The sequence below is a fragment of the Labrus bergylta genome, chromosome 13 (genome assembly GCF_963930695.1).
Source record: "Labrus bergylta chromosome 13, fLabBer1.1, whole genome shotgun sequence".
Lineage (NCBI taxonomy): Eukaryota > Metazoa > Chordata > Actinopteri > Labriformes > Labridae > Labrus > Labrus bergylta.
Genome location: NC_089207.1, coordinates 19,125,499 through 19,152,778, shown reverse-complemented (window position 1 = coordinate 19,152,778; position 27,280 = coordinate 19,125,499). Strand labels below are relative to the sequence as shown.

The window sequence follows — 27,280 nt, the reverse complement described above, 5'->3', positions numbered from 1 at the left end:
AAGGACACAGACATCCTCTTTCTGGAAAGGCCATAGATTCAGTTTCCATCAGAGAGAGACTTTATTCTGAGTAATGTTGAGAGGTGCACTTTATGTTTGTTTGACCTGAGCTGGGTTTATATCTTCTGAAATGTGTCAGTGAGGTTCACTATTGTTTTTACAAAGGGAAATGTAGGCAGTGCTGTGTGTAAGATATAGAGCTTATTTTACAGAGTACCTACTATCTAAATCCTTCCAGATGACTGTGAACAGAATCACTTATGTTGTGCTCAAAACAACTCTCATTCACGGTAGATTAGCAGCAAAGATACATCCAGACGTACGTTTTTGAAACATGAATAAGTAGGCCATCGACACTGCCTTATAACTTTAATACTATGAGAACAAGAACTGACTGAATGCTTGAGAAGATGTAACGCCTATTTGATACAATCGTTGTAAACTGATTTGAAATCTGAAAAATACTTGAAAACTTTACAGCCGCTCTCAGGTCTTCCTCTTGCAGATTTTTTTCTCACCAGACGATGTAACATTTCGGTAAAGACAGTGTGTTTGTTTGTTTGTTTTCTCTACAGATCTACATCTTTGAAAATAACATCTACTACCAATCCGATGTGAAGAGTAACTCCCTCAGGCTGACGTCTTCAGGGAAGGAAGGGATCATCTTCAACGGGATAGCAGACTGGCTCTATGAAGGTACAACAGCCCGCTCTCACACAAACAATGAAACAATGAGTGTGTTTACATGCCCTCTCCTGGTTGTGATCAAATTTGGGGTATGACGTTTTTATGCATACAGAGAAACCTGGTCAGTCACGTCCCTACACCTGCGCAGGTCATCTTATAGATCAGGGATGGGCAACTTTGGTCACAGCAAGGGACACATTCATTTAATTCTCATTGCCAGAGGGCCATATTGTAGCATACAAAAACGATTACAGTCAATTTTGTCTCAAATTTAACTCAACATATACCAGTGATCAAATATTATTATGGACATATTTCTGGTTTTCATGATTTCATGGCAGATTTGGTCATGTTTTCTTCATGTTTCCAATTAATTGATATGTAAAAATTGACCCGGGGGCCATGTTGAGTGTTGATGGGGGCCGCCAGTTGCCCACCCCTGGTATAGATGCTACAGTATCATGTTTTCTTGAGCTCTCAGGATAGCAAATTTGGGGTTTCTCAAAATCTGGATAAAGGCTTATCCTGTTTATTTTTTATTTTTTTAAAGGAGATCTGATATTTACGTGCACAAAAACAGGATACTCTAAAAACCTGATGAAATACAGGATACAAAGTCAAGTAAATACACTCACTGTAAGAGAGTTGAAGCGGTTGACTTGTTGATGAACTCTGCTGCCACAGTGGGTTTTGAATATTGGGAACATATTAATGATGGTATCTCATTTGGGTTTCAAGTGTGAACAGATTGTGTCTCATCAGCTGTAAATGTTTCTTTTGAGGAACATAACTTAATAAAACTTGTAGTTAAAAATGTATCATGTTTTCACTTGCACACAGACTGTATCTCCCAACTGGGAGCATTGGGAGTCATTTGAAGTGCTTTAAGTTAACACACACACACACACACACACACACACACACACACACACACACACACACACTGCAGCACTTTTTATAAGGAGAAAAATAGATTATGTTATAATGTTATGAAAAGCCAAGCTACTGAAATAAGTGTGCTTCAGTTTTATTTCCCCCCTTTTGTTCTTATTTCGTAGTTCAATAATGTAGCAGACAGTAATGGTTGAACCCAGAGCATGGATTTAATACAATGTCTTAATCTTTTCTTTCCACTGTTTGGCTCTTTGTCTTTGTATGAAGAATGTATTCGTAGGGAACTTTAACGACTTAAAAGGCTCCAGTTTTTATGAATTGAAAATTAGGACACATTTCAACATTTATTAACACTTTTCATTCAATAATATAACATAGTGACATATATTTGAAGTGAATTGGAGGATTAACAGAGATGGTTAACTCTTCCAAACAGAGGAGATCCTTGAGACCCATGTGGCTCACTGGTGGTCACCTGACGGAGAACGGCTGGCCTTCCTGGTCCTCAATGACAGTCTGGTCCCCAACATGGCTTTACCTCGCTTCACTGGCATGACATACCCCAAAGGAAAGCAGTATCCATACCCCAAGGTAAGAAATAAGACGTGCAGGCCACACAATCCCTTCCCAGCTTTTACACTGAAAATATGAGCATTAGTTCTGCTTCCAAGTAGGGGTGTCCAGGACAAATGATTTACACGGTGGAACCTGATCCGTCAGGTTTTACCTGATCGTTGAATGTCTCATTGATTCACATTCTCATTTGCAATACACGAGATAAACCACGTAGTTGAAATATTTGTCTTCTGGACTTGGAATAACAGTTCATTTTTTGATATGACTCTATCCATCCTTTTTCTTATTCATTAAGGGCCAGATTTACTAAGCTCCCAATTAAAGAGTACTAAATTGCGTGTTCACTCCAAAAGTTTGCACGTTTGGTTGGTGGGCGTTTTGCGGGCGATCTACTAAGAAAATTTGCGTGAATGACAACAGGTGCAATCTTTGTGGAGGCGGTACTATTTAAGTTAGACTTTTGCGTGTTCTCCTGGTTTACATCACACATCTTGAGAATGAAGTGTCATACATTGCGCAGGAGGTGCGAGCTGTGTCCTCTGTGGCACGGGCGCTCTACACTCGCCGTTGTTGCGCACCAGACAGCTGGTCAGCGTTGTGTCTGATCGGACATAAAATGCCCTGGAAAGAGGTATCGAAGACGGGGTACAAACAGTGGTGAGGTCACCCAATCAAAGCATCCTACAGAGTAGCAGCAGCGGGCTCTAGAGGGAGGTGACACGCTCATTATGGAGAAGAGCGCACCGGAGGGCACGAGCAATTTAAAATATAGTGTTGGCAAAAAGAGAGAAATAGGAAGACATAAATGTCAATGTTGAAATTCTATAGAATTCAGAGGCTGTGAATGTTCAGTTTTCTTTGGCTGTAGGCTATGGCAACAATAGCCATGTAGTTTAATCATGGTGTTTCTCTTCCTTAACGATTAGAATATTGAATTAATGTGGGGAAAAACGCAATCTGTATTCCTTCTTTGATGTCTCCTCCTAACTACAATAACAGTAGCCTGTTGTGCGTAACGCTGGTCTCCTGGGTTAGCACGTTTTGTTCAAAGGTGTTAAATACGGACACTGTCACAATCACAGCAATTTTTGTCAGGCTTGGTAAATCGCAATGCGTCTACTAACTTAACTTGTTTGCATTTTCTCCTCCCAGTATTTTTGCACGTTAGGGCAGAAACGCCCCATATTTCATATTCATTAAGGCAAACATTCTAAATGGACAACGCGTGTTGTTTTGCTCATTTGAAAGATGCAATACTCACTGCGCGCCGTTAGTAGATCAGATAGCACTTTTTTTGCTTGTGGTATCAAGTTTGCACACGCAAACCTTTAGTAAATCTGGCCCTAAGTCTACCTTATGTCGACTGATTTTACACATGCTTATACAGTCATACTGATGGCCTGCTTAAAGGAACTGTGTGTGTGTGTGGATCTAAACCACCAGAGCAGCCACAATCTAAGCATCTGTCAGACCACCGGCAAAGAAACAACAATTTTTACTGTAGTTTCACTTAACATTTGTAGATTCGCTGAAGTCTCCTGATTCTGATATTCCAACAAATAAGGTCTTGCATTGTTAAGTTTCCCCACGATCCAAATTGAAACACATTATATCCGTAATGTTCCACGGATTGCTTCAAAATTTCCACTGCTGTATTTTCTGTAATAATTCATTTTTAGGAATTATTTTGTACACTATGCTACTTAAAAAAATTGTCCGCCCTCTGACCTTTCGATGGACAACTCATTTAGCCAAAAGTCAGGACCTTCCAGTTCCCGGCCTCTAATAGCCAATGAGAGCCTGAGTTAAACCTACCTGCTAATGTTCTGATGTATCTATACTTGGCCAATTGCAATCACATTAAAACATTTATATATATATATTTGGAGAAAAGAGGCAGCTCTTTGTCAAATTAGACATTGTGCACCCTTGTATAACAGGAAGAGAAGGATCCTTGTATTGCATTGAGGCTCTTTCTGAATGAAGCGTTGAAGATTGGACTATTTGGGGCCATCCCTACTTCAAAGTAAATAATTTACAATGTCAAAAAAAAAAAACGTTTGCAGACACTCAACTGAATCCCCTAAAACCACAGGTAGACAGTAGAAGAGACAGGGAACAAGTTTCCCCAGTCGTAGCAGCATCACCTGAACATAACAGAATGCAACACACCCCAGTGATCACACACATAACCCAGATTACACAAAGCACTTGGCTTGCTTCAATACCCCCCTCTTTGATTGAACGCAGCACCTGTTCTCTCGATAGAGCTTCCTATAGGGCTCCATCTGTGGGAGGGAGTCATCAGAGGCTCTTTTCTAAAGCAGGAAATCAAAGTAGAACGTGACGTAACAGGTGGAGGGAAACCAAAGAAAGTTATTACTCAAAATCCAAAATGAACTTGTTGAATTATTAAACTTCATACAACACTGTGTACCCTTGTGTTGTAATGTGTGAGGGAAGGTTTCTCATGGATTTGTCTGCAGAACATTATTCAAATGAGAGCAATGACACGGTGCAAATACTCGCTCTATGATTGCAATTGTTTCAGTCAAGTGTTTTTCTCCAGTGCAATGTGTTTAATCAGTCATCCCTCTCATGTTTGTCGCTCCGTTTGTCCTAATAATTTCTGCACAACAGCAAATGTCTAACTGGATGTATATTTCTAAGAGTTTGAAGAGCCATTTAAACTCTTCCATGCATTATTCATTGAAAAATCACTCCAGCGGTATGCAACATTTGCCTTTGTGGATGTCATTTCATAAAGCATTCCTCCCACTGCAGTGATTTGAGACTCTGTGGTCTAAAGTCCTGACCTGTTGTTTTAACATGCAGGCAGGCCAACCCAACCCGGTGGTGAAGCTCTTTGTGGTTAATCTTTACGGGCCGACGCACACGCTGGAGCTAATGCCTCCAGAGACGCTCAAACTACGGTGAGAAGTGCTGCATCTTGTTTGTCTTAAAAATAGCTTTTTCCACTTCATCATTTTTGTCTCTCTTGGCATACTGCACCTTTAATTGGAAAATCTTGTACACTTCAGCTTGTTGTGTCCTTGCTCTGCATTTTCTTTGTCTTTTACTTCCTAAAAAAGAGAACTAAAAAAATGACTAACATATTCCGCCCTGCATGGGTCTGTTGAGACTGTCAGTATTTATTCATTCAGTAATGTCTTAATGAATGCAGCTGCACTCTAATCACATTGTTGACATTGTGTTATAGTTGTATGCAATGCAATGCACTGTATGCAATGTCAAGGCTCTTGGCATCACATGCAGTGCATACTTTATCTACAATCCAGGACTATGCATACTAATCAGTACTTTGAAATATTTCAATGTGCCATATTGGATGTTGCATAGACTGTGTATAAGAAGTTGTTTTTACAAGTTAGGCCGATGCTGAATTGCCTTCAAATCTGCACTCTTTTTTGATGACCCTACTTCTTAGTAATTATCATCCAATAACGTTCTGCTCAATGAGTAACGGTACTCGTCAGTTTAGCTACCACTCACCACACCAAAACTCGCACAACCAAAACACACACACACACACACACACACACACACACACACACACACACACACACACACACACACACACGGTCCCACCTTCCAAATATGGTCAATTCTTGCTTCATAAAACAAGATGGCGACTGTCAAGGTGCCAAACTTGAGGCTTCAGAAAAGTTGTCCGTGGAGGCTTCCTACATATCGTCAACAGAAACAGTCTACCTCACACTGTTTTTGCGAAACAATTTTTTTTTTTTGCACATACAGTTTCAGGAGGTTGACTTTAAAGTAACTTGGTAGAATAGCTGTGAAAATTAAGCTGCATCCTCCATCAAGTTACTGTCTGTATCTCAAGCTTGCATGTATCATGATAAATCTGCAATAAAAATCTGTTATCATTGGCAAGGTGTGCATATTATTAAAGAACATGAACTGGTTGCTATAACAACGATGTTTTTCACAGGGAACATTATGTGACCATGGTGAAGTGGATCAGCAAGACCAAGACAGCTGTCAGGTGGTTGAACCGAGCCCAGAACATCTCCTTCCTGACGGTGTGCGACACCACCACGGGAGCCTGCGTCACGGTGTGTGTTTGTGTGTGAGACAGAAAAAGAGTGTCCATTTGTGAGGAAGAAGAAGCCTGGAGATTTAAAACCTTTCACTTTTTTTACAGAAGCAAAGTGCCGTCTTATCTGGGAATCTATTGGCTAACAAATGCGTAGCCTATAAAGTGAAATTTTTAGTACCTGCGTAATTCTCCACATTAATGACATTTAAGGATAAGTGCTTTTTGAAAACATAAGTGGAGAGCTTTTTGGCAAAGGTACACATTTGATCGAGCCAAACTGTTCTGTATGGATTAAACCTCCTTTCACTTTCAATGTAACACCATGTTTTTTGTTCCCTGTACTTTCGTTTCTATTCCTTCAAGTGCACACTAGTCATTTGAAATAAGGTCCCTCTTTAAACTCTTTGTTGCTGTGCGCTGGAGAGCATCTAAGTTAGCATGGCAGCACACTGTTGACAAGAGTACAGGTACCTAAAATACCTTTGAGAGACACTCATTAAGCTTTTCAACAGACATGCAGCCATAGGTGAGACACAAATGTTTAGAACCATAGCAATTGAAAATGTTGAAATGTCTTTAATAATCATAAATATATCAAATGTTTTTGTTTCATGCAATGCTATGCTGAAATCCGACTTCAAGATGAGTTGTACAACTCAAAAATCAGGCTTTAATCGGCAGTAGTTCTCAACTGCAGCCTAATGACCCAGTACCAACTCCTTCAGGAAAAATCACAGCCCTGAAAACATCAAACTCATCATGAAAACAGACTAAAATAAAATGTATGGACGTGCACTTTGTCTGTTTATGGCATCTGTAGTAGTCAACAAAAAGCTCTTTTTGTAGCTGTGGAATTAATATTTAATTGGCTTGACTAAATCATTACACATCTGCTGGCGTACCCTCCCTCCATATTCTCATCATATTTGGATGACAGTCAGCCATGTTAACCCTGCAGTTAAACCTGCTCTCCACTAATCTGGTTCCTGATTTGGTGTGATTTGCACCAAGCAGCGGCTCAGCTCAGGTCTGGACATGTCGCCCAGTCTTGCCTTCCTGCCAAAGTTAATGCATGCTGGTTTGAAACGAAGACTCGGACTGGGAGTGGTGTCCCTGGTGGAGTGTTAAAATAAATCAGAGAGTTAATTTTATGATTGATGATTCTGTCTGGAAAAAAAAAAATCTATATTACCTACCTTATAATAATAATAAGTGTTATTCCAAAATACGGTTCAGACACATTTTAGATAACACATTCTATCATACAACCTCTTAAATACTGCTCATGACTACTTAAAAACATCCATATTTTGAATAAAACTCAAATACAGCAGCAACAATGACAGGCTGTAAAGTTTAAAGGAGTTTGATGATGGGGGTGATTTGGCGTCAGTCTGATATTTTGCTCTGACATCTGTTTCAGAGACATGAAGAAAGCTCAGAGCTCTGGCTCTCCAAGCAGGTAAGTCGCTCTCTGTTCTGTGTCTTTTCTTTATTGAAGCATGTGAGCCTGACCTGTAATTCCTCTCCATGTCAATCATCGCTGTCTCCGTACATTTCCCATTATGTGACCTTAAGGGCAGCTTCACCAATTTCCCACCTCATCCGCACACTTTCCCAACACACATTATTTCTCTATATGCTCTGTCTCCTAAAGGGAGGCTTCATTCTTCTCTCAAATCCTGCACCAGAAGATGCAAACATAGGATAAGCAGCAGTATGAAGGGCTCGTGTTTGCTCGCTGAGTCGTTCTCCTCAGAAAATGAAATTATATAACTCTGAAAGCAGGGAACCGTGACTTCATATTGTAGGACTTTAGGCAAAGACTCAAGCCTTCCTTCAAAAACAGAGAGAATAAAAAAAGTGCATTGGATGTGTGACAATTTGAAAATGCAAGAATCAAAGCAAGTCATCATCATCTTATTCTACTTCTTTTTTTTCTTATTTTATTTGTGAAATAGCAACTGGTTTAAGATTATTACAAAAAATGTGTCGCACTCCAATTCATCATGTCTTTAAATAACCTTTTTCCATAATTTGAATTTAATTAACTTACTTCGCGGTACAGGTGGACAAGTGGTTAGTTCGACGGCCCATGTACAGAGGCTGTAGTCCCCAAAGCAGGCGATCCCGGGTTTCAAATCTGACCTGTGGCTCCTTTACTGCATGTCACTCCCCACTCTCTCTCACTTCCCCCTCTATCCACTGCCTGTCTCCCGATTAAAGGCATCAAAATGAATCTTAAAATAAACACATAATCAAAAGAAATGAACATAGTTCTTCTTGTTGATGCTTTCATGCTTCTCGGCTCTCACATTAAATGTAAAGACCACCATCTGCACAAATGTCATGATCACACTTTTCACAAAGGGACAAGGATTGTTAGGGCCAGACTGAACTTTTGACCAGCATGAGGACCCTCTCCTGCTACTCATTGTGCACTCTTTTTTTTGCCATTATTAATGATTTGTGATGCAAGTTTAAGTTCATAAGAATGCTAATTAAGATGAAGTGAATGATTTATTAAATTAATCAAGAAGACATCAATGAAGTTTGCAGCATTGTAGTAGAAATGTTCAGAAACCTTTCTGTCCAATGCTTCTAGTCAGGATTGATTTATGCAGAGCTGATGTATTATACTGTTCCTTATGTGATCATCACCCTCTGTGTTTGTGCAGATCATTCAGCAGCATGTTGGACTGAAAAAATATCTCAAACTCAATATTTTGTTCCAAAAACAGAAAGTGCAGTGCACTCAGCTTTAGGCGTTTTATTTACTTGTAGAGTTGGGAGGCAGGGATAGAGGCAGAGGCTTTCTCGTAGGGTTGGAGGATATTTGGCTTCTGCCGTTGGTAATTTAACCACTTGACAAACTTGGCATGCAGAGCTACTTGTCTCCGCTAAGATGGTAATCTAAGAAATGCTCATTTACTGACAGTGAGGTTGTGTCAGTGTAGAGAGAGGGTCCTTGCTCACAGATTTTTATGCAGGAAGACCTTAAGATATCTCCACTTTCTTGGAAATGTCGAAGGCTCATTGTGTGTAAACTTTCTCAAGATGAGGCTGAATGTGTTTGTGCTGCAGGCTGAGATATTATTTCACTGTTGTTTTCCTTGCAGATTTGAACCAGTCAAAATGCAAAACCACTGTTTAGTATCGTGACACTACATATGATATAATGGATGATAAAAATAATTAGAGACAGCACTCCACGTCTTTTACAGCAGCACAGTTCAACTGGACTTAATAAATGTTTTCTTTCTTCAGACCCAAGAACCGGTGTTCTCCAAAGACAGCAGCAGATTCTTCCTGACCGTGCCAGTCAAACAGGGAGGACGTGGAGAGTTTCATCACATCGCCATGTTCACAACACAGGTGAAGGTCAAGTTTGAAATCCACGTTACTTTAGTGATATCTCTGAAAGGAAGACAAATACAGGATATTTACAAGACAACTAAAACCATTACAAAACTACAAGTAGAGCGCCATTAAAAAAAGTTTGACCATCCTGGTTATTTCTTTAAGGATTTTATTTTAAACTTTGGCTGTTAATTTTTGTGTGTTTTCTAATCATAATTTGTTGAAGGTGATTTGATAGTTAAAATTGCCTTTTATTACGTTTTCACACCCAGTCTGTTTGGTTTGGTTAAAGTGTTCGGTACCAGTTATTAGGGTTTGTTTGTGCTGGTGTGAAAGCTGTCAATCAAACCCTAGTGCGGTCTGAGCAACTGCACAGAGACCACTTGAAAAGATTTGAAAAGGTGGGTCTTGGACAGCTTTTTTTCAGACTCTGGTGCAGTTCGTTTGTAGCAACAACATGAACCAACACGATCCGACCTAACTGCAGGAAGTAACCACCGTGAGCCCTCTCTATTCATATGACCATGTGGTAAAGACCACTGTCAGATCTTCAGAAAACATTTCAGTGGACGAGCAGGTCATAGTTCAGGAGGAATCCTGAACTGTCTTGAAAATTGTCATCGTCTACTCCAGTACATCAACATATTATTTTTTCGCCTCAGTTCTGCTCATTTTCAAACTATATTGTTTGCCAATATTCAAAATACAAACTGGGAAACAGACCCAACATCACTCCATGTAGTTGTTTGTCCATTAAGACATTGTGAAGTGTCTTTGTTGCAGACACAGCCAGGCAGGAGTCAACTAGTCTTTGTTTAGTTCCTGAATGTTTCCTACAAGAAATTCCGAACCAATTAATGAGCATTTGGTCCGCTTGTAAATGTGTGAATACAAACTAAACTTGAGGTGATTATGCAACAAAGTAACAAACTGGCCCATGATTCAGACCAGAGCAAACAAACCATAGGAGTCAAAAAGCTCTTAAAATCAAGCCACCAACTTGCGACAAGAGGAAATAAATAGTCTGATGCAGTTTGGTTTGAACAATTGGTTCGCTGTTGTTTTCTCTTGAGGAACGACTTTCAGAATCTGAAGGTTTATTTTCACACTGTTTGCCTAAATATCCATCCAGCGATTTTAAGTGATTTACAGTCTATGTTAATTTGACCCAAACAGCCCGTGAATCGTCTGGCACCATAGCAAAAATCGTGTGTTTTTGTTTCTGTGTCTAGTTTGCGGTTGAGTGTGTTTTGTGAAGCAGCTCAGACTCCTTGCTGCAGTTTGTTCTGATTCATAACGCCTCAGGATAAGCAGACATTGTTTCTCAATTGGAATCATTACTTGTCTTTTGCATTGCCTGTTCTGATTTTTTATTCATTGTGAGTTTTTCTGGAGTATAACACAGAAGTGCTCCTCCAGCCTCTGACAGACAAGTGTCGGGATTCATGCACAGGATCAAAGGAGATGAGGAGCCGGATGGAGCCAGCAGAGTTAAGATGAATGACCAACACTCATCTTCTTTTGTTTCTCTCAGTTCAGAGCAGATCAGAATGAAGTCCGACATCTGACATCAGGGAACTGGGAAGTGACCAAGATCATCGCTTACGACGAAAACACTGACAACCTGTAAGTCTGACTGTTTTATGTAATCTAATAAATGTCTCAATAAGGAGATTTATGACGCTGATCCTTATTCAAATACATACATAAAATGTCAGGATGTTGGATGTCCATACCAAACCTCAGCAAAGTTTTTTAAACTCAAGATACACAGTTGTGTTGGTGAAATCCCTGAACGTGTTTTCCTGTTGCTCTGAACCAGATCTTACGAGAACTTAGTGAGACTTGGACAGCATAAATCAAGCATGGAGAAAAGTTCTAGGACATGCCCACCCAAAAGCTCACTCAAATTCCCCTGCGACTGCAAGCAGATCTGGCCAATCAGAAGAAAGAGGGCACATGTGGAGGGGGGGGCCTTAAAGAGACAGCAGCTGATATTAAGTCGTTTAAGGCAGAGACTGAAATGAAGGATTTTACTGACGCTATTATCAGATAAATAAGGAGGTTTTTGAGCTAGAAATTTGGGGTTAAGTGTCTTGCCCAATCGGACATAGCTACATAGCTACATTAGCTGGGGATCGAGCCTCCAACCTTCCGGTTAAGAGAGGACTGACTCTACCAACTGAGCCACAGCCGCCACGTGCAGTTTTGGCTTCCTGTGAAGGCTCCCCAAGTCACTGTGTTTGCAGTCTGCAGTCCTGGGAACCATTGTTGCATTCCATATTTACCTACTGCGTACCTAGGATGTTGATCGTTAGCAAAAGTAAAGATCAGCCACAAGTTTGTCCAATGGACCCAATAATCCCAGTGTACACACTAGAGGGTGCAGTTAGCTAATTGTATGTATGACTTCCACTTAAAAAAGAGACTTGATGAAGCTGAGTGTTTAACTGCGCACACATCACATTGCTCTTATTTTCTTGCTTCAGATATTTTCTGAGCACAGAGGGTTCACCGAGACGAAGACAACTTTACAGGTTTGTATTGATTCTTCAATTGCTGCAGGTGTGCAATCACTCTGGTTAACACAATTTACTCCTCCTTATGTAGAGAGCACAAGAAACCAGGGACATTTGTGTGTAACAAAGAGCATATAACTTTAAAATGATTAGAATAATTGTCTCCGAATCAATGAATCATTTTCCTGTCAGTTGACGATTTAACATTCAGGGGTCTCATTTATAAGAGTGCGTAGAATCCATACTAAAAATGTACGTGCGCCAAAAACCCGATAATGGCATGCGCACAAAATGATTCAGCTTTATAAAACTGTTCGTAAGCACACCTGCACACAATGTTCCCTTTATAAATCACAATCCACCTGGAAATGTGCGCACGTAGATTAGTCCCATGTTCCGCCCTCTACACGCCCACAATCAACCATAAACGGTCAATGCAAAGCAGCTCGTGAATGAAAATGCATACAAACGAGGGGGCAAATCAAAGGTTTCCAGCGCTGGATCGCAGCAAAACCCAGAAGTTTAGACAAAGAAACAAAACTTTCTGACCCAGAAACGGAGGAGTTTGTGAATGAAGTGAAGAATAAAATGGACATATCGGTAGTTTACTACAGCAGGAGGACCTCAAACTTAAAGGTCCCATATTATGCTTTTTCTAGTTTTATATGCCCTTTAGTGTGTTTTCCAAGTGTCCTGTGCATGTTTAGGCACATCTATGTGCAAAAATTCAAAGTCTGCGGAAACGCGGCTTCTCCTACATCCTCCTGTTAGCTGTAGCATTAGCTGCATGTAACGCTCGGTTCTAGCCCCCCTCGATAAAAATGTGTCAGTCCGACGTCATTGTGGACCACAGTGTTGTGGCTAGCCCTGCAGCTCATGTCGAAATTTCTGAGATGCGTGCTGAGCAACTGACCAATAACAACACAGTGGATCGGCAGACCAATCAGACATCAACAGTCTGGGCTCAGCAAAGCGTAGCTGACGGACTCAGAGCGTAGAGGGAGCAAGGAGGAGCAGTGCATGAAAACAGACACTTTTTTCGGACTTTAGCTATTGTGAACATACAAAAGTAGGTACATAGATTAAATATACAAACCCCAAAAAGGGCATAATATGGGCTCTTTAACCAAAATCAGAGAAAGACTTTCGTCGCTGCTGCATTCACCCTGTCTTATGTGCCAAAACATCCACCGTTCATCATTACGCACGAGTATATCTGCAATGTTTACCAGTTTGCAGGACCCACACTGACTTCTTCATATTGTCAGAGTGCTCACGTCAGTCAGCAGTCTGCCTCACTCTATCATAATAGTAATCAAATTGATTGTTGGCCACATTTTTTCGTGGGAAACTTTGTCTGCTCTGTGAATAATTGAGGATATATAGACCTAATGATCCTGTCAGAGATGCCCCGACTTAATGTCCACACTTGAATTAGTTACAGAATAAATATGTGCAGTTTATTAAAGCATGCTGAGTCACGAGAAGGCATAATGTGTGAAGCCACCGCCGTGTCTCTGTGAGCTCTGTGCGTCATGACGCAGTCATCTTTATTAAAACTAAAAACCACACTTGATGATAAATGCACAATACTGAAAGATATTAATGAAAACTGATGGCTCTATGGTCTCTGTGTTAGTCTAATGTTTAACTCTACATCAATGATTACATCAATAAAGATAATGAAGGCGAGACGGCGCTGATGAAATGTGTATGGGGCGGACTTTTATTTTTTTATTATTTTGTTTATATTGTCATAATTAAAGTGACTTATTGGAAACGGCTCACTACATGGCGATTATAGCCTAAATAAAATCATCGGTTTGAATGATTATGATGACGTGAATCTGTCAGTAAAGTTTGATGTTTAGTGAAATAAATTGTGGAAGAGACATCGATATGTATCTGCAGGCTTCAATTCACCACTTCGCCGTCTGTGTCGCCAATTTCCTATGCCTCCAAAATGACCGTACGCCTGGGTCAGAGTTTGCTCACTGGTGCGCACATTTTACCGTCAGGTTTGTTTTTATAGATCACAAACTTTGCGTGGGAAAAGGCGTACGCCAGTTTCAGACCCCGTTTTGTGCGTAGGCCTACGCAACGGTTATAAATGAGACCCCAGCCCTTTGCTGCTTTATTACTTTGATGAGCTGAAGGGAATAACCTATTTTAAGGATGTTCTTTCATGTTTCACACATTTTTGCCCATTTTGACAATTTTTAAACTTGTTGCACTTCTGTGTGTTTAATTTGACTGTAATGTAAAAGGAAAAGTTATTACACCATTATCAATCTTCCTGATGCTATTTTAGATTAAACAGTTTTGACTCATATTGCTTTGTTAATTGGTCGTCCTGTCTCCTCAGTGTTAAAACTGTGGGTCTGTTCCCACGTCGGTGTTTGACGTGTGAGCTGAATAAAGCTCACTGTCTGTACTTTGATGCCGACATCAGCCCAACGAACCAGCACGTCATCCTCCACTGTAAAGGTAGGCCATCAGATACCCATTCTAAGGCTCATGCAGTGACATGAGAGTGTCATATCATTACAATAATACATTGATAAAGGTATTGCAATTTTTAACTTAAAATCAAAATAATCAGTAACATGTAATTAAAGGGTTGGCATTTTCCAGGAGAATACATAGCACAACACACTGCAGTAGGCTACATATTATATTACATCCACCCTTGCTTCCAACCGGGTTTTCGGCCCAGACACAGCCCGGTGGTCCCCTAAGGACCCCTGTCCTTAACACCTTACTTAGGGCTTTTGTGTAAATAAAAGATTCAAACATCCCTCTGAAAGGCACATCTTTTATTTAGTATTATATTGTGCACTGTATTCTCTAACTATTCTCTAACATTTTAAAATCAGGGGATGTCATTTATTTCTGTTTTGCTTTTAATTTAGCATCATTTTTTATCTTTTTTAAATGTTTTTTACACTCCAGGCTGTATCAACTAGCACAGGTGTAAATAACACAACATGGAACAAACTGTAACTTGCATTACTGTCAGTTGAAATTAGATTATACTTTTTTTCTGGGATTTTTTTGTGGCTTAGTTTCTGTTGAACCAAACTGATCCAAAACCGATGTAGGAACTGTACCGTTGAACGATTGGGAAATATTAACAAACATTTACTATAATAGCCAACACATGAGAATTTAAACAGGGTATAATTGTACCTACATTACAATATGCTACTGTCAGTCCTTCTGTGTTGTGTCGCAATGACAATAAGAGTTTGAAATGACGCCTTCTATATTGCTGAGGTGTAGAATGTTGCTTATTGTGATGTCACAGTCTCTTCTAAAATCTGTTCCGAAGACTGCAGCTTCTACCCTGTTGGTCTACTTCAGAGTTTGTGGGTTGTAGAGAGTGGTGAGAGATAGTCGTGAGTTATAGTTGTTAGAGAAGGTGTTGAATTCAAAGTGTTTAGAAAGTATTTTATCAGTGTTCTGTGGTGCGATCTCTTTCTGTATTGTATACAGAAACTGGTTGATATGGAGTTCACTGAGGAAAGTAGAGGAATCTACAAAGCAATCGAAGGCTTGTTCGACACACGATTTACGAACATGCCAAGCAGTTCTGCTGGCACTTTCAGGCCTTCAGAGGGAAAGTCGCAGTAGTGGCTGAACTTTTAAATCTTCAACGGAAGAACCAGCTCCCCTCTGAGGTGACTGTTGATGCCATCACTGACCTGCTGGTGAGAGAGCAGGAAGTCCCTGAGAGCGAAGCTCTGCCAGTATGAAATGGAGGATTTTGCTGAAGAGGAGGTGAAGCCTCTGCTCAAGCTGGTGTGGGAGGTCAACACCAACATGCAGAAAAGAGATGTGGAGTTTCAGGCAAAGAGACTTCTTGACTCTCCAGAAGACATCCCTCCCTGCTACAAAAATCCCAAGATCCTCAACCTGGTGCACCAGTATGCCAGGGTCCTGGTGAAGCAGCTTTAGGAGGCTCCCTCTACCAAACTGCTGAGCCCAGCGGAGGTGGTACTGGACTTGGTGCCCAAAGTCCTGCAAGGCTTCTGGGTGCCAAAAAAAACCACACCCAGTGTCATGCCATCCCAGAAACTTAAGTGAAATGGCTGTTAACATCACCAAATCTGTTTTGGATGGAGTCTTTGCTTCACTGCCTATCATGTTACATCAGGTCACCTTCCCTAGTTCTTTGAGAGACAACATTGTCCTCTCCATCGAGGGGAAGGTGAGGCAAATGTACCCTTCTGATACTCTGAGAAGGAAGCTGCACAGCTTTGAAGCAGAGGTTTTGCAGATCATCACCAGGACGACAGTGGAGCACATCTGTATGTTTTTTGAGTCCCAGACTCAATCAGACATGTCCACTGACGTCACTTCTGTCCAGGGCTCATTGAATCTGTGCCAGTCTACTCAAAGCCGAGCTCCATCTGTATCCCTGCCAGCGGAAGCTTACATCACAGCTTCAGTGCTGGAGGGTGAACCAAACTCTGCTTCAACGCAGTGTCCACTACCTCATTTTACCCCGCCAGCTGAACCTCCTGTGATGGTTTCAGTCATGTGGAGTGATGATGCGTATGAGCAGCCAAACCAGAACCGGCCTAAACCAAATATGGTGCCTTCTCCACCACGTCTTACAGCTGATTGTGATAAACCTTCAACCTTCAGTCAGGATTTTCAAGAAGAACCAGACTCTGCTACAACAATGCAGTGACCACTACCTCCTGATGTCCCGCCAGCTGAACCTTCAGCCATGGTTTCAGTTCTTGGGGGTGTAGTTTGGAATTGGCAGCCCAGCCAAGAAACCGCTTCTTTGCCTGCTCCCCCACCAAATAAAACTGGTGCTGATGAAACCTCTGCTGTCACCCATGCCATGGAAGAAGAGCCTTCACCAGTCTCTCCTGAGGTCCAAACTGCACATACGCCTGTAACCCTGCAAGCTGAGCCTCTATACACAGTCTCAGGCCTGGGGGGTAAAGTGATAACAAAGCAGCCCAGCAGAATACTAGGTCTCCAGATCTCTCATGATGTGGTGCAGGCTGAGGTCCCTGAGGCTAGAATCGGAGGTTTCTTTGGATGGTTTGGGAAGGCGATCTAATGCTGCATCAAGCCTGAAAAAAGAGACTTGAGGATTCTTCAGTTTGACTATGACAGTCATTATTTAAGAAAATAAATGTTACTGTCAACATAAATTTTTATTTTATTTTTTTTTGTTTAATTGCAGTTATTTTGCATCAATCAGTTTCATTTGAAGATGAAGAGATCCTCTCACAGGATCTATATGGTGATTTTAGTTCTTGATCCTTTATGACAGTGTAACTTGTAGGTTATGTCAGAGCTAGAGATGAAAGACAGCAGTTTAAAGCAGTATGTTTTAATGTAAACGTATTCAGACAGGCAGAAATAATGTCAGATTCACAGTAAAGATACATACAGTGGTTGTCCTGTAGCTCTTTGAGGTGCAAACAAATGGTTTGTTTGCAATGAAGTCCTTTCTGCGTCCAAAAATGATAATATTGGTAGGTTATTCTTGTTCATTTTTTGCATCCCTTCATTGTCCCTCTACTTTCACGTCACATCATTAATCACCCTGCTTTCATTCTGAGAAGACAAACTAAACACACTGGAGTGTGCAGTACATTCTTCCTTTGAGTTGGAAATATCTGTAAAATATAAAACAACGCATCTGTTGTGAAAGATTCTAATATGTTGGAAATTGTGAATTATTCTCTGGGTTATGTTCAAAATGTATTCGGCCATTTTCATTCAAGCTCATCTGGCAGATGTCCGAGTTTATGAGCTGCAGCCTGCAGCCTGTGGTTGTCTGGTGTTAACCTCCAAATATTTAGTTTAAATTCATTCATCATCATTTCCAAATGAGAGGCATTTAAATTAAAACCATTCACCTCTTTTGTGCATAATACATTTTAAGTACTGTTATTGGGCAATAACTAAGTAGTGTATTTGATGGAGGGTAATTCTTTACACTGTTTGTGGTTTTAATTTCTCCTGAGCATTAAGCGCCCTGTATGCATGGAAGAATTAGTGCTTTAGTGTGTTGAATTATTGCACAATTACACAACACCTCCGTCTCCATAAAGCAATCCAAATAAAAGGAGAAATCTTATTGTTGTCAGAGTCCCAAGTTCACACAACCTCGACAAGTTTATCCTGACATCTTTCCTCAGGAGCAACACGAGCGTTTTAACAAGCAGGTTGATGCACATAATGGCCCTCACTTATCAAACATACGTACGGCAGAAAAATGGGTGTACGGTCATTTCCACACAAAGTTCGGCACTTGTCAATTTGGACATGAGCGGAGGGTACGCTCAATTCCCACACCAGGTCTCAGTTCGTGTACGCACATTTTCAACTTAGTGTGGACTTGCAGTGCAGCAAATCTGTCTGTGTCAGAGAATAATTAGATCATACTATAACAGTGCTTGTTAAGATGGATAGATAGAGGTTCACAGATTTACTGTTAGATAAGATATCTCAAATGTATTTTATGTTACGCTCCACCTCAAACGATCTCTGCAGGCTATATTGCTTTTTAAATAATGTTGAGCAGTCCGAGCTGTCAGGTGATTTCTTTAGTTGTGTGTTTTATTTGATGATTTTTTTTTTTTTTTAATCGATTTACTTTAAAGATTAAAGATTAGAGAGGCTGCTTTCAGTAAATACATGTTAAACGTTCATGCACACAGGAATATCGCTGCAGACAATACTGAGACAAATTAAAACAGTAAAACTAAACACTGTTACTTTAAAAGGACAGAAAAACTTCCTGAGGATACTAAATACAACTTTTAGCCTCTGAAATATGAAATATTTAGGAAAACAGAACATCAACATTAGATCATAACTAATCGGTATGTCCGGAGATTAAAATAATAAATATGCTGATGTGCCACATGCGTAATTGTGCACAGCAGACGCACATAGGCCAGAGACTACATGTGACATAATAACGAATAAAGAAATCTAGGGGGCTGTAAGACGGGATTGATAAGTGAGGGCCAATGAAACCATTTCTCTGTGTGACACATGCCGGTGTAGTGAGGAAATCAAAGGTCAAAGCTAATAGCTCAGCTACTAAGTAAAGTTGCCTATTACTGTAAGTCATTTCAAGGAGAGCTGACCTTTAATCAGTAATGACACAGGTGAGGTAGAGAAGGTGTCTTCTGTGGAGCTGCTTTATGGACAGAATAACAGAGTTTCTTTGTTGTTTCTTCTGCATCTTTATAAAACAAACCTTTTAAAGAAATGTTCACTCACATACATGTTTCCCTTCCTGTAGGTCCCGGAGCACCGACTGTAATTTTACACAGCCTGAATAACTCCAGTAAGTACTCAACATGATGAAATGTAGACTTGTGTGAATGACGTGTTTGTGATGATCATCGCCGCATTTGCAAATTTAAACCAATTCCTCCAATCAGTAAGCCCACAGAGTTCAAACCTTTCTCCAACTCTTTTACACCACGCAGGGATATTTTAAAAAGACCCAAACTGATGGCAGACATGACATGAACAAAGAAGCTGTTTGCTTTGTTTTGTGTTGATTCTGGTCAACAGGGGGTGTGCAAATCTACATCAGTTCCCTGTTTTCATTCTCACACATGCCTGCAGTGCACACATGCTTCTTCTTAGCATCCATGCTCGTCTGCCTGTCGTTGTTTTTTTTTTTTGTTGTTTTTTTTTTTTTCATAAAGTTAACAGCTGTGCCGCAGAGAAGCAAGCAATTTGCCCGGGGTTATTTGGATAGGCCCTCCATCCACAGCTGGGAACTCAAGGCCCCTGGCGGTTTCATAATGAGACGTCTATTGATTCTGGGTTTTCCATTAGAAATACTGGATGAATTCCATTTCATTTAGCTGCTTCTCAAATAGCTTGAATGGAAAAAAATGGCCAAAGCAGAAAGTCATTGTTTATTACATGTGGAGAAAAATAGCAGGGCTTCTGTTTTCCGGGCAAGAATGAATGTTCAGACTGCTGTGTTTAGAAAATGGTACCTTATGACTGTATTTAGAAAGAAATACATAAAAGGTTTATTCCATTCTCAGATCAGTAAATCTATCCTGCTTTTGTAAGGTATTTGATAAATGTATTTCTTTTTCATCAAACATAATTTACCATGGCCTTTTATTTCCTTCAACAATCTTGAAAACCAGAAACGTCTCCTTTATATTTGCAACAGTTAAACCCCAAAGATCTAAAACCCAGGAATGTATTCAGTTTCTTAACTCTTTTCCACAAAGTCAGAAGCGATAGTCGAGAGTCAGATATGAGCCATCTTTTCTACGCTTTCAATCTCGTCTCATTTCTTTAATGGGGTCATTTGTATGCACTGATAATTGGATTATTGGCAGAAATTGCTGTCACTCTTTCATCCCTTAAACATATTCTCCTCCGCCGTTCAGATTACTACATCCTTCAGAACAACTCTTTACTGAAGGCGGCCCTGAAGTACAAACGGATCCAGCTGGCTGACTTCAGAACGGTTCCCATGGAGCACTTTGGTGAGGAGAAAGTTGTCATTATATTTCATGTAAATTACAGCTCCATGTGTGATACAGCTGTTTTTATTCTGTTCGTTTTATTTGACAGATTTACCTTTGAAGATCTCCTACCCTCCAGACTTCTCTGAATCCCGTCACTATGGACTTCTGTTGGTGCTGTACGTACAGTTTGAAATAACACATCAGCATTTTTACATTTTGTTAACGGTGCATGCTGCTGATTTTTTTCTTCTTCTTCTGGTATTAAAAGTTCCTACAGTCTGTCTTCAGCTAAGGGTACACTACTTCCTGTTTGGATGCAAACCTGCTTTTATTTTGAAAGAAAATAAAAACTTGTCGACTGAAGGTAACAATATTCATTTAATCACGGAAAAAAAGGAAATTGAAAAGATACGAAACAGATCAAAAAATAAATGAAATCAGCGAAAGAGGATGGCAATAAAGCTTATCTACGGTGTGCCTAAAGGGACAAAATAGCATACAATCAATACAATAAAAGTGTACTGGAAGATGCAGAGAAGGACGTGTTTGAAACACTTCAGTTGTGTGATTGTTCACAATGAGTCAGCAGGAAACACTTGTTCTCCCTCGCTGCTGAAAACACCTCTGATAGTTTCACATCTTCTTTCTTTTTCTGTTCAGTGACAGCGCCCCCGGTGGTCAGGCTGTGAGTGACCGTTTCTCTATCAGCTGGGACGCGGTGTTGGTCAGCTCGGACAACATCATCGTGGCTCGTCTGGACGGACGGGGCAGCGGCTTCCAGGGTCAGAGGATCCTGCACGAGGTCCACCAGAGACTGGGAACTGTTGATGTCCAGGACCAGATCGCTGCAGTGGAGTAGGTTTTCAGATTTACTTTATTTGACCGTAAACCATTTTAAACTTTCAGTAGAAAGCAAACGGCGTCCTTTTTAAAGGTCGTGCATTTCCAATGATTAAGAGCTTTATAACCTTCCTCTCCTGAAGCTTTCTGACATGTGCACTAATGAGCCTCATTAAAGTTTAGAACAACTTTTTGTTCCCACGAGAAAGATTAAAGTACAAAATCCTTCCCTTTGGTTCCTGCTCTGAAAAATTATACGAAAGTTCCTCATCATGTACCAAAAAGTCTGACTATTAAAGAGAGCTCATGAGTTTGAATTTGGACAGCGAGCAGAGGCTTCTGCCTCCAAAATATGAATTCATCAACGAAAACAATCTCACGCCAACGTCCATTTAGTTTCTTCTCTGGAGCTTTGAGTTCTGTGAGCTGTCTTTAGCTATTCTGCTCTCCAAAAGCTTACATCTTTACTTACATTATTTAGGAGATACAAACTGAATTGACTTTTTTTGAAATCTTTTATATCTTGTGAAAGGTCAGGTCGCGTCCCATGTACGGAAGCTAATAGTCCTCCAAGCAGGACAGCCCAGGTTCAAGTTCAACCCATGTCATTCCCCACTCTCTCTCTCTCTCTCTCTCTCTCTCTCTCTCTCTCTCTCTCTCTCTCTCTCTCTCTCTCTCTCTCTCTGTCTCCCCGACACCTTCTCTGTCCACTGTCCTTTCGAAAAGAGCGCTGTTGGCTTTTGTCCTGTATTCAAGTTTACATGCTGAGAAAGAATAAGTCAAAGGAGTCCGCACTTTGATCGTCCTGTTAACATGGTCAAGACTGAATTTTGATCCTGGTGTTTTTAACAGACTGTTCAGCGTAGAGTTAGTCGGGATGGATGTTATCAGAGGTAATAAGAGTTTTACGGCGTACCGGTTGCCGCTGCTGCTTTCTCTCACTTTCTGATTGAAAAGTTTCTCTGCTTTTCTTCTTATTCCTTCGAGGTGCAAACACAGTCTGCTTCCATGCATCTCGTCAGTGTGGAGCCAGATTCTCCTTATTACATGTTTCCTGTGCTCTGAAGTCTGCAGGAAGGAAAATTAGTTTCCACGTTCCAGTTTCATATTTATTTTCATTTCCAGGCAAATTTCAGCAAATTTCATTTCAGCCTTTTTGCTCCTTTCTACAAGAGAGATTGCAGATATCAAACAAAAACATTACAATAACACTCTCTGATTTAATACAAAGATTTTGGTGAAATGTGATTTTTTTACTGAACCATTCATGCGGCGGATGTAGGTTGACCCTTTGTGTTTGATCGGCTTTCCTTCAAAAAGCATGTGACACATAATCATTCAAGTAAACGTTTAAGAGCCGCTCTTAAATGTCATGGAACAATTCACCGTCAGTCATTTGAGAAATGTTTTGGATTTTTCTTTTGTCAAAGACTTCTTTCACTCGTTATTTGGCTCTTTGAGATTTTCTTGAGTCGATGTTTGAGCCAGCTGGGTTTGTTCTCTTCTGCCTCACTAAACTACACCTGCTGGTTTACCTGCTTTAATTCTCCAACATAACTGAATCAATCAAATATCACTGTACTACCACGACAGTCTTGGGTGTCAGTTTCATTCAACCAAAGGAATTCACTTTTTCTCTTCCTCACCAGTAGGCCTACTACTTCTGGATAAAAGATTAAAGGAGATCTATGATGCTATTGTTGCAAAGTTGGACGTCCATACTAAACCTCGGCAGAGTTTTTTTAAACACAAGATACTCAGTAGTTGGTGTAATCCCTGGACGGGGTTTCCTGCTGCTCTGAACGAGGAATCACAAGAACTTTGGGAGACTTGGCCAGAACCTGACACTAGGTTCTGCTGACGGATTAGACCAAAGCATGCAGCCAAGTTGTTGAACATGCCTGCATTTGAGGACACACTGAAGTTGAATGTAAAGTAAACAAAGCTGTAATACTGTATGAAAAAAAAGGTCAACCAGAAATGTTTCCGTTTTCAGCTAACGATTGGTTGTGTTCAAACTAAGGTCTATTTTCTTTTGATGTATGAATGTGTTTGAACCCAGGGTTTATAATAAATTAGTTCTTATGTTTCCAGATACATGATGAAATTTCCATATATCGATCGGACAAGGATAGCAGTATTTGGAAAGGTAAGTCCAAAGTGTCTCTTTACATCAGTAGATTTCAAAGGAATTCAATCTGTAGGCCTTATTCTGTCTAAAGGTAGCAGGGCACTGCAGCATATACAGTACAATCCTTGTGTTTGTGTGCATGCAAGGTTTAATTAAAAAATACTTGTGCTCTTCAAAGTCACCAGACTCCATGTAGGAGTTCAGTCATTTGATCTTGTGGGGCAGGGCAGGTGTTGTTCATAACTTTCAAAATGTGTCATTCTGATCCAACACAACGTTTATGTCTCAAACGATTGCATTTGAAAAAGGTCAATTTTCATGGAGATCCTTTCTGTAATGTTAGCAGACACATCCTAGATTACCATCTGACCGATGGTGAGTCCCTAAAATAAGAGCTTTCAGTGGACGTATTTTCATCCTGGCTTAAGCAAACTACAAGATGGATTCTAAAATAGGTCCCACCTTGAAAATAGCAGAATTACCCTTTTCACCACTGAAGGTGCATGACTGTTTTCCCTCCCTTTTTCTTCAGGGTTACGGAGCGTACTTAACCTTAATGATGCTCCGGTCTACCGACAGCCTCTTCAAATGTGCCTGTGCAATGTCACCAGTGACAGACTGGAAACTCTATGGTGAGTTCAGAAATCCCCCCCCCCCCCCCCCGTAAATCCTGCATCGTGTTTGCACTGCACACTTCAGACTAAGACTATCCTCTTCACACCCGCCATCTGGTAAGCCGAGTAAGAGTTCAACATTCAAGTATCAGAAATTGTATCCCGTGTTTGCTGAGCGACAGAGAGTGGAAGATGGGATTTTGTTGTGCTTTTCGCCTCTCGTCCATAAAGAATCTGTTTACATCTGACAGAAAAGTGAGAGGAATCAACACTGTATCTATAAAGCAGAGTAGAGAGCATCCTTTACAGATTTAAGAGGGACGTGCTCAGTGAGAAAACATGTCATTTGAGCTCAGGATGACTTCTCTTTGTTCGAGTACTTAGCTGCAGCTGAAGCACTGTCTGTGGGCCACTCTGTTAAAAATGCATCTCTTCTCATTTGCACAGCATCGGCGTTCTCGGAGAGATACCTCGGCATGCCATTACGGGATGACAGCAGATATCAGGTGTGTGTTTACTTCCTCCCCTCACTTGTTTGCCGTTGATCTTTGAAAGCTGTAACATCACCGACACACCTTCAGTTAAGCTCCCGCAGCCGCCAAACGCTGCTATCAAAGCCAGAGGTAGCGATGCTGTGCCTTTTCTTGCGTCTTCTCATGCTCTATAGAGTTTTGTCACTCTTCTCTCTTTGGTAACTGTGTGCACCCGTGTGTCAGATAACACAGGAGGGTTTGTTATATATACACATACATATGTAAAAGATGCTGCTGTAAAAGAGAAAGGCTTACTTGACTCTCTCTCAGGCCTCCCATGCAGACGTGATTGGAAACTATCAGAGGTGTTTTCATCAGTGAGGGAGAACAAAAGTTTTTTCTGCCGACACATCGTAAACAATCACACAACTAAAGTGTTTCAAACAAGTCATTCTGATTGATTGTACATCTTTTTCCACAACAACAGTGATACTTTAGACAAGACCCTGAACTAACTGGGAGATACATGAAAACTCTAATTGTATTTAATGACTCTCAGGGATTTGATTTATCTGCATTTGTTGGGATTTCTGGATTTTCCAACCTGACCTATATGAGTCATGCAAACAAAAAACCAAGATAAGAGGGTCAATAGTGGGGATGCGCTGTACAAGTAGAATGAGGAGAAGCCTGCGAGCTAGGTCAGGCAGACAACTCGAGCTGCACTGATTTCATAATTCGTCATTATCCATAATCACCAGACAACACCTCCTTCAAATTGGCCGTCTATTTAAGCTGCAAGATTTACGGTCTCTCCCTCTGTTCTTTCCAGCTCTGGCCTGCATCAGTAACGATTCTTGCCTAAGCCCCTCCACCACCCCAGCATTCCACCTGTAGGATCTGACTGGGGGGGGGCAGGGGTTTAAGATATCATCCCATCACTCCTCCGATATCTGCACATAAATTAAATCTGTGAGGAGTGATGAGGTCGGAGCCTAGACGGCAAACACAAACTATGTTATGCTGCAATAGATATTTTAAATGATACAAACGTGAGTTGTCTGAGGTTTGGAGATAATGTTAGTATGTGAAGATATTTTTTTCCATTTTCACACCTCCATGAGGATGTTTGTTTGGGTTCAGCTCGGGCTCATCAATAGGAGAGTTAATGATGTAATTATGTGTCAGTTGCCCTTTGAAAGAGGTTACTTCTCCAAATAAAAAGACTAATAAGGACAGTAGAGTAAATCATCATCATATAATGATAAAGAACAAATCTTGAAGTGGTGCTCAATAATTCACCTGATGTCAGGAATTGAAGAGCGAGGTTCAACATTTCCTGGGGAAGGACTTCCAGACTTCCTGCTTATCGCCTCTCTTCTAAAACTATAGGCTTAAGTTCATGGCACCGAATATGTTCTCACATTTATTGAACCGTTGTTGCCTTACATAAAGATGTAGTTTTACTTAAACGTAACTTGACTGCTTTATACATCTGCATTTCAAACATGTATGTACGTTTTCCTGCCTCTTTTTGTCACATGTCTTGCCTGTGTCTGAGCGTGTCTTTTTGTGTGAAATGTAATTTCCAACTGTCTTTCATTGAAAATACGTTACCACCTTAATGTTAGTTAGCATATTTATCAACCTATTATCTCCCCACTATTTCTGATTTCCTCTCAGTTTTCCAGCGCGCTGCAGAACACTCAGGCTCTGAGGGAACAGACGCTGATGCTGGTGCACGGCACAGCTGACGGTGAGAGAAAATAAATTACTGTAGAATGAAAACGCTGTATCGCTGGTGCATCACCGCTAAGCATAAAAAGAGCATGAAATCCTGTGAGGTAATGAGGCAAACGGTTTTTAATCAAAAGATAAAAGGTAAAGTAGGTTATCTAAATGGATGCTGGGATTTCCAGAGGACAACATTCGCTGCTGAATCATGCATGTAGAATTTGTAGCGGTAATGCCATCCTGCCTCAATCTGATTGTCTGTTTTAGTCAGTTAGGGTTCAGGCTGAATCTTGCTGACTTGTTTCCTTTCTTTGTTTCCAGCCAACATCCACTTTCAGCACACTGCTGAGCTCGTCAAGAACCTTGTGAAAGTCGGAGCAAACTATTCCATGCAGGTTTGTACCACAGACAACAACAAGATGGAATATATATTATTAAATAGAGATTAAAAGTCTTATCTTTTATATTCTACTACACATACAAATTAAAAATACAAATGATAATTTGTTTTAGAAGAGTCAAAATGTACTGAACAGTAAAACAAGCTGATGAGTTCAGAGCAAGCGAAGACCTCGGGTGTCGTAAAATGAAGCCAATGTGGAAGTGCAAAATCCTGCAGTTCATCGAGTGTCCACTTGAGGCTGTTTTGGACAACGCATCAGTTTTGATTTGATGAAGGATAAGAGTTATTCACAATAAGGTGCGTAGCTGACCTGACTGACAGGTGAGCGCGATGTAACATTTTGTCTAGACTCCAGCTCTCAGCCTGTCGTTAGGTTGACTGAAAGTTAGGTTGAGACAGGATTTCCAGTATGGCGACCGCCATCAATGGGACTCCAAAGCCCCCTGCAGGAACAGACGGGTGAAGTCACTCAGGCTTCA

General features: G+C 40.7%; 1 protein-coding gene across 2 annotated transcripts in view; it reads left to right on the top strand.

Moving 5' to 3' along the window:
* The window catches only part of LOC109983495 (inactive dipeptidyl peptidase 10), a 184,757-nt gene that overhangs the window by 153,252 nt on the left and 4,225 nt on the right, over positions 1-27,280 (top strand). For both annotated transcript variants that reach the window (XM_065962056.1, XM_020633217.2), the window contains exons 8-25: positions 576-696; positions 2,018-2,172; positions 4,993-5,090; positions 6,131-6,254; positions 7,662-7,700; positions 9,506-9,613; positions 11,133-11,224; positions 12,088-12,135; positions 14,483-14,604; positions 19,403-19,447; positions 20,526-20,624; positions 20,713-20,782; positions 21,267-21,461; positions 23,541-23,595; positions 24,110-24,209; positions 24,639-24,697; positions 26,348-26,420; positions 26,720-26,793. In XM_065962056.1, the coding sequence (XP_065818128.1) occupies positions 576-696; positions 2,018-2,172; positions 4,993-5,090; positions 6,131-6,254; positions 7,662-7,700; positions 9,506-9,613; positions 11,133-11,224; positions 12,088-12,135; positions 14,483-14,604; positions 19,403-19,447; positions 20,526-20,624; positions 20,713-20,782; positions 21,267-21,461; positions 23,541-23,595; positions 24,110-24,209; positions 24,639-24,697; positions 26,348-26,420; positions 26,720-26,793 (1,677 nt within the window). The remainder of the gene's footprint in view (positions 1-575; positions 697-2,017; positions 2,173-4,992; positions 5,091-6,130; positions 6,255-7,661; positions 7,701-9,505; positions 9,614-11,132; positions 11,225-12,087; positions 12,136-14,482; positions 14,605-19,402; positions 19,448-20,525; positions 20,625-20,712; positions 20,783-21,266; positions 21,462-23,540; positions 23,596-24,109; positions 24,210-24,638; positions 24,698-26,347; positions 26,421-26,719; positions 26,794-27,280) is intronic.